The sequence below is a fragment of the Nanorana parkeri genome, unplaced genomic scaffold, assembly GCF_000935625.1.
Source record: "Nanorana parkeri isolate BGI_ZX_2015 unplaced genomic scaffold, ASM93562v1 scaffold180, whole genome shotgun sequence".
NCBI classification, from domain to species: Eukaryota; Metazoa; Chordata; class Amphibia; order Anura; family Dicroglossidae; genus Nanorana; species Nanorana parkeri.
The window spans coordinates 2428795-2442518 of record NW_017306448.1 but is presented as its reverse complement, the minus strand read 5'-3'; the positions used below and the strand labels follow the sequence as shown (position 1 = coordinate 2442518).

General features: G+C 42.1%; 1 protein-coding gene across 1 annotated transcript in view; it reads left to right on the top strand.

Annotated features, from left to right (window-relative positions):
- The window catches only part of TRMT44 (tRNA methyltransferase 44 homolog (S. cerevisiae)), a 50461-nt gene extending 46038 nt beyond the window's left edge, over positions 1 to 4423 (top strand). The window contains exon 11 of the mRNA XM_018554971.1: positions 4137 to 4423. Coding sequence (XP_018410473.1) covers positions 4137 to 4387 — 251 coding nt within the window. The 3' untranslated portion in view covers positions 4388 to 4423. The remainder of the gene's footprint in view (positions 1 to 4136) is intronic.
- Positions 4424 to 13724: the final 9301 nt, after the last annotated feature.

The window sequence follows — 13724 nt, the reverse complement described above, 5'->3', positions numbered from 1 at the left end:
GGCTGAGTCGAACTCCTTCTGCACTTCGGGTTGGCCGAACATGCTGAGCATGTTCGGCCGACCCGAAGCCACTCGAAGCAAGCCGATGTACGGCTGATTCAGCCGATATACGGCTGAAATCAGCCGTACAAGCCTGAAGTGAATAGCCGAACAGTGTTCGGCTCACTTCACTTCAGATCGGTCATTCACTCGGCTGCCCTCGGCAGCTTGGTGAATAGACCCCTTAGACTCATGTTTTTTCATGATGAACAATGAGACCCTTGCATTTTTTTTTTATCTGGCCTGCTAGTAAATGGCCAGGCCAAATGGAAAAAAAAAAAGAGAAAAGCATATCACAATACAATCGCAATACAAATGCGTAAACTCAATGTGAGATTGTAGTCCATCATGGGAGCGAGCTTGGAGTGGTGACTACTTTACAACACACACAGGGACAATGGGGAACAAAAGTGGCCCCCCTCCAGAAGGAAGGACAGCGTCGGCACCAATTCAGAGATGATTTGAGGATCTACAGCCGAGTGATACACAAATAAGATACATTTTTGTTAATAGTTAAGGTACTAGAATGCATTTTTAAAATTTAAACTAGAACTATGAGGTGAGTGAAAATCACTCATCCTCATATATCGAGCCGACGTGTGACAATGAAACTGTCACAGGTCGGCTCAATAGATCGGGAAGTGAGCGAACACATACCGTCGCTCGCTCACTTCTTGATCATGTCCCTGCAGAGAGCCGTGATTGTCAGTCACCGCTCCCTGCAGGGATTCCCCTCCCTCCCCTCTCCGATCCTCCAGCGCTGACTGGCGAAACGGACAGGGGAGGGGGCGGGTACAGCTGGCTCTGCCTCTAGATAGGCAGATCCCGCTGTCACTCGCGCAGCTGGGTGGATCTCGCCAGTAATGTCGGGATCTGTCCCAGCTGTGGCGGTCTCAGTATACCGCGAGCTATAGGGAATGGCAGCCTCCTGATTTTTGCATGACTGTTTTCCTTTAAAACATTTCCTTAACAAAAATATCACATTGTTAAACATTTTCCTTCCTGTTTGTAACTTTGTGTGTATTTTTAAAGTTTAGATGAAGATGATGATATGAAAACAATTAAACATTTTCTGAGGGCTTACAAACGTCTTCTAGCTGCTGTACAGTTTAATGTGATTGTTTCCATGTGAAAGATATCCCAGGGGCCACTTTTGTAAACTTTCATTTCACAATCAAATTTGTTTTTCTTGGATCTTTTCTTTCAAATTGCGAAGTAGACGTATAAGATTGTTCTCGAACTGAATGACTGCGAACATATTGACACCTGCATGCCAGCTACAAAGCACAATGCTAGGGTTTTGTATACAGTATGTGACATGTCTTGTGTGAACAACACATCTCACATTAGAAATGCACAAAGGAAGCCTGAGCTGAGTTCCTTACATTTCCCCTACAGTGGCAATCTGCATGGCTTACATGTTACTGAATGTTGTATTTTTTCTGGAGCTAATTAGAACCACCACCACTCCTTTTCCCCCAATCTCAATTATTTAGATTCCCCATTGTAATAATCGATCTAAAGTGGATTAATCCCATTCATATATTGCCATTATAGGTGTAGTCTATGATCCGTTATCGCATGGCACTGCACTTGAAGTCAGGAGAACTAGGCACACAAGGGATGTGTGGTGACCTGTGATCTCTGCAACTCCTTAAAGTGGACATAGCATCACATCTATTTTTTAATGCTAGTGCATGCTACGTAATGTACGAGTGTAACACTTCCAGGCATCTATTGCCTCTCAGAGTACAATACTCATCTAGCAATTGCTTCAGCTGTTTTGTTTTCTTGCAAAGGATGGCGCCATCTTCATATAGGCAAAATTCAGGGTTGGCATCCACTTTCTAGACTGAGAATTTGCACTTTGCAAGATAAATTTCCCTTAGCTTGGTGAATGTTTTGAAAATTCACTTTGCAAAGAATACCCAATCATGTGTCAGGAAAATAGAAAAAAAAAAAACAGGAATTGTGCTTGCTCATGATTGATGGAAGTCCACATAACTTCACCTCATTCACTAAGGTAAGAGGCACTTCCCTTGAAAAGTGTGCAGCCCTTTTGCTTTTAGTAAATGAACCCCATTGACTCAGAGATGACAGTCATGCAGCTTCTAGTGCCTGTTAAAGGATAATTAAACCCTTGGGGTTTTTTTGCATGTATCTACTGCTAGCAAGCCGTAGATATATGCAAAAACATTCAAAAAAAATAAGAAGTTACCAAAAAGGTTAAAATGTACCTGTTTCTCCCCCGTGCGCTCCCGTCCAAAGATCTGAAGATTCTCGGGCGCCTGCAAAGGATTATGGGGCGGGCGCATGCGCAGTAGAGATCTTTGGCCAGGAGAAGAGGAGAGACACAGAGTACGTCAATGCAGGCAGCCCGGCAGCGTGCACCCGCACAGACTCCGTGGGACACAGAAGACACAGCAGTCAACGCTGGACATAGACACAAACGAGCTCCTAATCCTTAATCATTTTCCCTCAAGTTCTGCTTTAAAGGTCCACCTTTAGGCAGCAAATCTAGCCAACAATAGGAATCAATTGGCGGACAGCTTGTTCTGCTCGGGTAACCTTGTAGGTGTGCTGAATTCAAAGTCCACATATTATATGTTTAACTTTGCAACTAGATTGATCAGGCTTCTGACATTGCTTTTAGGTTGGGTTTCAGCTTCTTACCACACAATTCTGCAGACTAAGATGAACAGCTCTAATACTCCAGTGTATTGTGTAAGGCTGCTGTGAGCTCTGAGAGCGAGCAGTGCATGAACAAGGAAGGAAGCACGCTGGCCTAAATATCCACAGGCTCAGATTTGGGAGAATAAGATTCCAGTATGTACCTATGGCAGTCCCCCAAAACCCTCTCATTTTGGCCAAGTCCCCACTGGTTTGAACACTTCTGGATAGAGCGAAGCTTGCCTGTCCTTTTCTCCCTTGCAGACATTCCTACTGGCCAATGAGGCCCCCAATCAAAGTGACGGGACGATATTTATGTGTATAAGATGAGGCTTAGCAGCATGTTCTGACACCTCGCAGAAGTACCAAAACCTGGCCTGTCAGGACTATTCAAGATCCGGCTGTGATAGGATTTGGGAGGCTTTAAAGACCAGCTGTAGGCAGATCTAAAAGACAATCATTAATGCTGCTCTGTAATGGATAATACATCACTAAATGTATTTCTAAATACAAGCCGTGTAAGTACCTGAATGTGACATAGATTCCTCCTCTTCCATTCACTGTACAGCAAGGTTGGAGTGTGAGAGGAAGTAGAATCACAGGCAGCCAATCAGTTTATGTGCTGACAAGAAGCATGCTGATGGGAGAGAGCAGAGTGACAGACAGATGAGCCCATCACTGTGCTGCTTCTCCATTCACTGTCCAATTACAAGCTGGGGCAGTTTAATAAAGGTTGGGGTGGTCCAAGATGACCTGAGCTCAAGTGGGTTGCATGATGCTGGTCATCAGACTAAGGCAGTGATGGCGAACCTTTTTGAACCAGAGTGCCCAAACTACGACGCAAAATCAATTTATTTACCTTAAAGTGCCAGCTCTGAAAATAAGTTTAGTACTGTATTGTAGTTCGGGCGCTCGGGTTTAAGAAACGTTCAACATCACTGCCTTAGGCCCCAATTCACACCAAGCGACATACCTTACAAGCGGGGCTGTGATAGTGCGACTGTTCGGGGTGACGGTCCAGCAAAGATCGCGCGACCTTCACCGTCGGGCTGCATTCAAAAAATAGAAAAATTGTGCGACATCCGCGGGAAAAAGGGTCCTGCTGGACTACAGTCTCAATACAAATGAGTAAACTAAATGTGAAATTGTAGTCCATCACAGGAGTGAGCTTGGAGTGGTGACCCATTTTACGACAAAGACAGGGACTATAGGGAACAAAAGTAGTCACCCTCCAGAAGGAAGGACAGTGTCAGCACCAATTCAGAGATGATTTGAGGATCTACAGCCGAGGGATACACAAATAAAATACCTTTTTGTTAATAGTTGAGGTACTTTAATGTATTTTAAAGATTTAACTCCTGAGTTTAGTGTCACTTTAAATTTGTCAACAGTTTTAATTATATTCCTGCATTGTCTTTATTTTGCAGTTCTGAATTCCAGGGTTTCTATACGCGACTGGAGCCAAGATGAGAAAGCTCCGTCAAACAAAATCAAAGCAGAAGCCAAAAAAAGACTGTTACCCGACGTTTTAAAAACAAGACTTTGCTGGTTTTATGTAAACCACCCGAATGGCTGCCCTCGTGCCGCCGCCAAGTGTCCTTACGCACATGGGCCTGAGGAGCTGCGGCCAAGTACACTTCCTGAGAGGAAAAAACTCAGATCCCATGAATCCCATTAAGAAGCAATAAACATAGCAAGTTGTTTTCACCCATTACTATTTGTGGTGTTTTCCTTGATTTTTTTTTTTTTTCCAATTAGTATGTTTAGCGAGCCAAAAAAACAAAAGAACAATTTGTGTGTGTGAATTGTTTCGGTGATTAAGCTGGAAGCGTAGTTAGCGCCGTGATTCATTGGGCTTTTTGTTCTTGACATTTGTCACATTTGGTCTGTAGCACCTGCCAACGTCTTACTGAAAAAATGCACGTACAGTTCTATAAATCTATATGACAGAACTGTTATTATTATTGTCGTCATTATTGTTATTGGGATATTCGAGATTTTCATGCGGGTTGGTAGTTGAAGCCGAGGAGAAGTGATGGCAGTTTTAAAATTTCTTTTGTTTGGTTTTCTTAGAATAAGAGTTGTGGGCAAATTATAGTGTTCTGTACTCTGCGTGAACCCCAATTTAAATGATTTGGTGAAACAAATTGTAACGATTTGAACATACAGAGACCTCCACAAATAATCTCTCTCTTTTGTATGCATATACATAAATTAGGAATGACCTATTTGTTCCCCACTGGGGTAGCAACTTGGAGAAGCCACCACAGTTCCCAACACGCTGCTGCTTATATTACTTAACAGGCTGAAAAGTAAATCTCCAGGCTAACAGTTCAATACACAGTGGAAATACATGTTTATGGTTTCCCTGCTGAAGGGTTCTTAATTCTTCTAGGCCGGTTATAGGATTTATGTACTTGCACACTGTACTATGTAACATTGTATTATGCACACTGAACAGGTTCCCTGTGTCGCCTCTCCTTCTCAAGCCTTTGCATTGTACAATTAATTAATGTCATCTCTATCTAGTGAGGAGGTAACTGTCAGTTACCTCCTCACTAGACCTGGTATTAGCCTCCTGCAGTTAAGCCAGATACATTCGGAGCAAATTTTGGCAGATTCAGCAGGAATCAGCTGAAATTTTCTCCATTGATGGCCCTATTCCTGCAGCAGAAGTCAATCGGCTTTTGCCAAAGGAACATGTTGGAAACTATGAATTAGGGTTTCCTTACAAATCCCCCAGTAAAGCAACAGTTAGTAATATAAAAGTCAGCAGATATCATCAGCTTCATTGCACAAAGCGCACACATTGTGATATATATACAAAAGATCTCACCATCCCATTCACTGAGCTAGACAAAATGCAACTCTCACCTATATTACAGCAAGGATAACTCTCAAAGTGGCAAGATAGAGAGATCATCTGTGTAAATGGATAGTGGTACAGTACCAAGATAATAGCAGGAAATAATGCAGGTGGAGAGTGGAAGTAGCCGACAATGTTTGGGGGGGTGGGCACAGTTTAGGTTTAAATGCGTCCAACGGCACCAAACAAGCCCTTCCTCTTCCCCTTTGCTGTTATAATGCCATGTCCAGTGACTCAAGTGGTGCAGTCACAATGTCACTTCTGGTCCAGAGTGTCTCAGATGTGGCCTGCCAACCTGGAAGATCTAGCTGCTACACAGCAATTGCAAAACAGCAGACATGGCAGCAGATGAGGAAGGTGTGTCTTAAACACAAAGCTTGTGCAATCAAGGGAAGAGGTCCATAATGTAGCCCAATAAACCCGAAAAGAGCAAAAAGAGTGGAAACATTATTCAGGGTCAGACAACTTTAAAGCCAGGTAGAGATGGTGAACTAGGGTTTTCTATTGTAGAGTCGGACCTTTTCTCTGACATGCAGTGCAGCAAGCCGGGTCTCCAAAGACCTGCACGCTGCTCCAATCAACAGTGCTGCTCAGGGAGTGGCAATAGCAATGTGTCAAAAATGTTGCCTTTAAAAATAATGATCAATTTGCAGAAGAATATCCACAATATCGAACTTCATATTTCCCTCACAACAATTGTCCTATAATCTTGCAGTCTCTCTACAATGAGTACTGTCCCACCGAAATACACTTTATAAGTGTGATAGGAAAATGGGGAGAAAGAAGCACTGTAATGTAACACTTGTATGTATGTGTTGCTAAGCTTAACATGCTGTACAAGTTATTTATATCAGAACATATTTTAAGTATATAGGGATGATTGCCTGGAAAAGAATTTCCATTGACACCCTTGGGAATGAATATGGGGATGTAATGAAGAAATAAGAATATAACAGTGGAGGGAGAAGAGGGATCCTAATTATGATAATCACAGGAGAGAAGGGCATATATTACTGTCAGCGGAGGTACATCTAACAGAACAATCACATTATTGTAGCTAAATTAGAAAATGAGAAGTAGACTACAAAGGAAAGAAAAGGCAGAGGAATTCTCCAGTGATAGAGATAATGGGGAGAGAGGGTTTCTGGAATTCCTGCTCAGTGCTTACATAACCCAGGAGCAGCTGTTGTATGACAAGGATACAGTGAAAGCTAGAACAGACAGTCAGATGCTATGGAGCCCAATCCTATCTGGCTTCATAAGGCCAGTAAAATGGGTGATGACAGTAATTGCAATCTGCTGAGTCTTAGGAGGGGGCAGTGAGTAGGTGTGGAGTGTGTACCTTACAACAGAGTGTATAATACAGAGCATGCAATAAACAGTACATTGTAAACAGTGGTGATGTGAGGAATGTAGATCACGGCATAAAGAGTGGGACAGGGTGACATACTGTATATATTGTGAAGCACAATGAAAAGATCAGTGCAGAGTATGGGATGTACAAAGTAGTGTGGGGTATGTCATGTACAGCAGAGTGCATAGAGTGAAGCATTGTGACCTGTATATTTTACAGCACAGTGTACAGAAAGAAGTGATGTGAAGTATATAGTGTACGCAGCTGGGCAGTGTGCAACCCAGAATATACAGCACAGGGATAGTGGTGCATTGTGCTGTACAGAGTGTACAGAAGTGTACAGATTGGTGCCGAGTATAAAATGTAGTAATTCCAAAAGATGTCACCAGCACTCCAAAAGTAGATTCAATATATTTTAGGACCGTTGTCATTAAAATATATTGAATCTACTTTTGGAGTGCTGGTGACATCTTTTGGAATTACTACTTGACTACACGGTGCCTCCGTGGTCGCTACAAGCACCCTATTACAGACATCATCTCCTAGGAGATCCGGTAAGGAGTGCAGGAAGATACACACAATTTTGAGTATAAAATGTAGAGCACAGTGTACATATAGTACAGAGTAATGTATAGCATAGTGTACAGAGTGCAGCAGTATGAAGTTGTATGTTGTACAACACAGCCTACAGATAGAAGAGATGTGAAGTATATAATGTAGACAACACAGTGTATAGCATTGTGCAGCATACAGTTGTAATCAAAATTAGGGCTGGTAATGATTAAAATGTTTGTGTTCGATTAATCAAATTTTTTAAAATCGATTAATTTCGATTAATTATAACGCACATACAGATCCAACTACATTGGCCTATACACATGCAGCACAGCAATGAAGTAATAAAATGAACTAGGATCACACTAATCCAGCACGTTATTAATCTCACGTGCCCCACTCAATATGGCCGCCGCTTGAGTGGGGCAACTCGGAATAATAACGTGCTGGATTAGTGTGATCCTAGTTCATTTTATTACTTCATTGCTGTGCTGCATGTGTATAGGCCAATGCCTTGGCTGGCACTCGTGCAGAAAGTTTCTTGGGCAAACTCACCGGCCCAATTGGCTCCGTCGGCTAACGAAGGGGGGGGGGGGCCGGTGACGTCACCGGACTCCTCCCCCTTCGTTAGCCGTTAGCCGACGGAGCCACTTGGGGAAGGGGGAGGAGTCTGGTGACATCGATGTCCGTGATGTCACCGGATTGCGGAAGGGCCGGCGGAGGGGTGAGTGTTTTCATTAGCGATCGAAATAATTTGAATCGATCAAAAATTTAATTTTCACAGCCCTAATCAAAATGATTCAACCCCCATTACAAATCAGGTTTATTAGTAACATTTTGAAACATTTAGTTTTCAATAGGGATGCACCAATACCACTTTTTTAAGGCCGAGTACCGATACTTTTTTTAAAATACTCGCCGATACCAATTACTGATACTTTTTCTTAAAGGGACAGGTCAAATTTTTTCTAAAGCAATACAAAATCATGATTTTAGGTCAGTTTCTTAATATTATGAAGAACATGAACACTCTGTAGTGTGGCACAGCTAAATCCAATTCTGCATACCTGGCTTTATATTATAAGAACTTTATAATATAAAGCCAGGTATGCAGAATTGGATATAGCTGTGCCACACTACACAATAATACACTGTTCTGAAGTCTGGACATGTGATCATCTATTTTCCCCGCTATGGGGATACAAGCCTTAGTTAGCAATGGCATGATAAATATTCATTTCATTATTCAATGTCTTTTTTTTAATATTATAACATTTATAATATTTAAAAAAAGACTGACTAAATTAATATTTACCATGCCATTGCTAACTAAGGCTTCTATCCCCATAGTGGGGAAAATAGATGAGCACATGTCCAGAGTTCAGAACACTATAGTGTGGCACAACTGTATCCAATTCTGTATAACTGGCTTTATATTCTTATTACATTTTCTTATAATATGAAGCCAGGTATGCAGAATTGGATATAGCTGTGCCACACTGTGTTCTGGTCTGCAGTCTGGACATGTGCTCATCTATTTTCACCACTAGGGGGATACAAGCCTTAGTTAGCAATATCTACATAGTTATTTTCTTTTTTTTTAATAATATATGCCGGTAAACAGCATTTTTGTGCCCAGCCCCATGAGGTGCGGCAGTACTAACCTGCTGTGTCGTCTTCTCCGTCTGCTTCAGCCACTCCGTGTCACAGCCTAGTCATCTGCTCCATTCTGACCTCTTCTCCCGCTGATTGGCCGATTGGATGATGACAGGCTTCCTCACCAGTCACTCCTGACTGGTGAGGAAGCCTGTCAATCATCCAATCGGCCAATCAGCGGGAGAAGAGGTCAGAATGGAGCAGATGACTGAGGACTTGGAGGAGGAGTTCGCGGCCATCTTGCTTCATTGAAGACACGATGGAGGTCCTGTGTGCGGCGGTTTCGTGTCCCTGAAGATGGCGGAAGTGGCACAGGTACTCGTTTTTTGTATCGGAGTATTTGCACGAGTACTCATGCAAATACTCGGTATCGCCGCCGATACCGATGCTTGTATCGGTATCGGTGCATCCCTAGTTTTCAATAAACAAAACCAATTGAAATAGGTCAACACAATGAATGTTTCAAATGGTTTCCCCAAATTCAACTGAAAATGTGCCCATGTATACATCATCACTGCACCGCTACATTACCACGATAAATAATAATCACAAAGCTGGAAATGGACTTTAAACATTTCTAAAGGAGCCTTTGTTGTTGTTTTGAAGATAAGGGTAAAGTTCCTCTTTAATATTCCCAGAGTTGTTCTTTAACACAACACACACTAACAAGGATGTGCTCCACCACATTTCAATAGTGTGAATGGGCCCTGAAAGTGTTTTCCTGTTTTGTAATTACCCCAATTTGTATTGCAGAGTTCACAACATGTAGATACCAATTTGGTAAATATGACAGTTTTGTAAATTTGCAAACATGTCGGAACTCCCTTTAAATCCTCAATATTCCTGGCGCCCATGTAAAAAAGTTTATTTTTTCTCTGGCGTAGCTGAAACTTGGGCCATTACTGGAAAATGTCAGAGATGGAGCAGAACAAATTGAGTCTGATGTGACAGTCATACAAAGTAATCATCCCTCCACATCTAAAGCGCGGAATTATTTATGACGGTAACATTTGGATGAAAGCCACGAGGCTGGGTGCATGTCCCTCTCACCCTCTCTCCACCAACAGGGAAGTGAATTTAATTGGAAGAGATTTGTTGAAGAGAGTGTCAGCGGCGGTGGCACGAGGCAGGGGGTAATCACTGTGTACTCCTCATGACATTGGCTTATGGATTGGGGAGTGTGTGGGTGTGCGGGTGAACACAGGGAGATATCCTCAACCGCGTATCAATTATACATGAAGGAAGACAACAAAAAACTTCCTGACTGCCAGTATATGAGGAAGATGTCTGGCTCTTACTTTTTCCCTTTTCTGCCATCGCTGAGCACGCTGTCACATCGGGATCTTAAAGAAAGGCGAATGCTGAAATGGAACGCAATGTTATGTGAAGGAGCAGGATGTAACATTCAGAAAAGTACATGTAAAGATGTAGAGACGACTCGTCTGAAATGAAGATAATCACAGACAGGTTAAGAGGCTTCTAAGTCTGGCGAAAAAACAACATTGTGCTCTTTGGCTCGTCCCCAGTGACAGCAGTCTGCATACGTGAAGGAGGAAGGTTCCTTTTTTTTTATTTAATATTCAATAACTCCAGGCAAACATAAATTCACACATGGGATACATATATGGAAGCTCTTTTACCTTTTACTTCTGTCCATCTAGTCCTGAAATGTACACAGCCCTACTACAAAAGCACAGCCCTGTATGGCAGGGAAGTAGACCTGATTTTTCTGTAGTGTTGAACGTTCATACTTTTTCAATAACAAATTCAGATAAAACCGATATAAATTGCCCTGCAAAGTATTTATTTAAATGATAGCCCAAGCACTTAGTCATGGGGGGGGGGGGATTTTTCAGAACTGGAACTAGATTCTGTCTGCTCCAGTTTTGATCAATTCCCTTCATCATGTTTCTAAACAGCTCCAACTCTCTCAGCTCAGTTTCCCTGAACTTCCTGTTCAGTACAAGATCGCAAGGGACAGAGCAGTCTCCAGCAGCCTTCCATCTACTACACGGGTGGGCAACTCCAGCCCAACAGCTGTGCTGTTGTGACAAAATCACAATCCTGCCTCTGGGAGTCAAGCCTGTAACTGTCAGTCTTGCAATGCCTTATGGAACTTGTAGTTCCACAACAGCTGAAGGGTCAGAGTTGCCCACCTCTGATCTACTAGCTTGGAGGAAAGAGGATCAGGGAGTGTCTTGCCTTGCTGTGTCTGTGTGTTTGCGGCAGTGTTCATGTCGTAGACTAGTCATTTCCATTATAGTTTTCATCAACAACACTTTTTCAGTGACTAAAACTAAATAAAAACGAAGTAATGATGACTAAAACCATATCGAAAATATACCGACATTTTAGTCAACTAAAACTCCCTAGAATGTTAGGGAGAGAGCATTTGGGAAGAGATCCAATCAGAACTAATCTCTTTGGACTTCCTGTTCCAGTTCCATCCTGAATGGACCGCTAATAGGTAATATGTGCGATGGCATTACAGCCAATATAGGTTTTTATTTTAATATTTTAGAGTTGCACTTCTGCTTGAAAGATTGAAGAATGTCATATGCAAGTTGTTATAATCAATGCAGATCTAATTACTGGTCCTTTGTTGGAAATACTCAATATTATTGTTTCTTTATAAGACTTGGTTTCATCTCATTCTGAGATAAATAATGACATGTTATATGTCACAACAGTTAAATATGTGCTTGTATTGCATGTCAAACCTTTAATACCATAAGTAATAGGGGAGCACCGATACCGGTTTTTCGGTATCGAGTACAGATATTTTTTTCGGTACTCATCGACACTGAATACCAATACCGGAAGCCCCATTGCATTCAGTGTCACTCTCCGGTACAGAAACTGGAGAGAAGCTGATAAAGCAGGTCTCTGCTTCATCAGCTTCTCTGGGGGTCCCTAGGTGACATTAGGGGTCTTAAAGACTCCTGATGTCTCCATAAAGAGGATCTTTCACTGCAAATTGGCTATCACATAGGGAGCCAAAAAAAACAAAAAATTGGGTAATAATACATTTTTTATAACATAACGTAGGGAGAACAGTTTTTTTTCATTATATAGTAAAAAAAAAAAAAAACCCCAGTGGAGATTTAATACCACCAAAAGAAAGCTCTATCTGTCCCCAAAAAATGGTATCAAATTCATTTCAGTACAGCTTTGCATGATGGAATAAATGTCAGTCAAAGTACTGGAGCGCTGAATACTGAAAAATGGCCTGGTCAGGAAGGAGGTATAAACACCCCGGTCAGCAAGTGGTTAAGGAAGCCGGCGGCACGTAATGACACACCACCCGGCGTCCTGATTAGTCGGGACGCCAGGTGGCGTGTAATGACTCCCAACCCGGCATCCTGATTAGCCGGGAAGCCAGGCGGCGTGTAATGACTCGCCACCCGGAAGGAAGTCGTCACTAGGTGACGAGAAAACATGGAGCGGCTTTCTGGCCAATCAGGAAGTCGGGCGCCGTGTAATGACACGGCGCCCGGCTTCCTGATAGGCTGGGAAGCCGGCTCCATGCTCCCTCGTCATGAGGTGACTTCTACTAGGAAGGATATCTAGTAGAAGGATAAAACCTATACCCTTAAACTATTAGAAAATTGATTCCAAATAAAATTCTACTCTCTCAAACTGGGCAGATTGAATGCCAATCAGGTGTGCTGAATTTGCATATGTTGACAAAGAACATTGTGATAGAGAGCGGAGTAAGCGAGATTTTATTAGCCTTCTTATACTCCTTCACTGTCCAGTCAGCAGGCTGGGGGTAGAGGATGGACATCCCTGTATCGCTGCTACAATCTATACCCATAACTGAGAAACTGGTGTCCTCCACCTGGCTATGTTGTGTGCCAGAGCTGTGGAAGTCTCAGGACTGAATGGACTGTATGTATCTCATCTATGTATTTATCTGTTTGCTTGGAGTTCAGCATTAATAAAATGCTCATACAGTGACCTTTGATGTATGTGCTTTTTACAATAACTATTTTATTGATTTTTGTATTCTATTTATTATTTGTTCCATGTAAATTATAACATATTATACGCGACCATTATTTATATAATGGCGTGCCTTTATATACATATTTTTGCAGTATTATCTGCTAGCAGCCATGTGATTGGAGCTGCATGCTGAGGAGAGAGTGTCCTAGTTAAATGCGTATTTAAGCGGTGCCTCCTGTCTCAGCTGTGTTATATGGATTTGAAGATATAATTAATTTCTCCCCCGCTATTCACTATATCATTCACCTTAATCTCTTGGAACAAACAATTATCAGTGAACGGGTTTGCCAGAGTCGTGGCTTATACGCAGGGGGACATGTGTGTGTTTTGAAGAGGATACAGTACAGGCAGTTCTACAAGAGAATAGGTACAAATCAATATTCTGCATCAGTGTACGTCCTTTCACCTCGCTGCTTGTAAACGTTGCGCATATTTTTCTGCTGTCACTTATAATTACAAGGTAACAGCTGAGAAAGCCAAAGAAGGTGACACATTTGATGCAAATATATTTTTTTTAATCAATGTGATATTAGAGACTAGTTAAATTTATATTCAGATGTGTCTACGGTGTGGTCT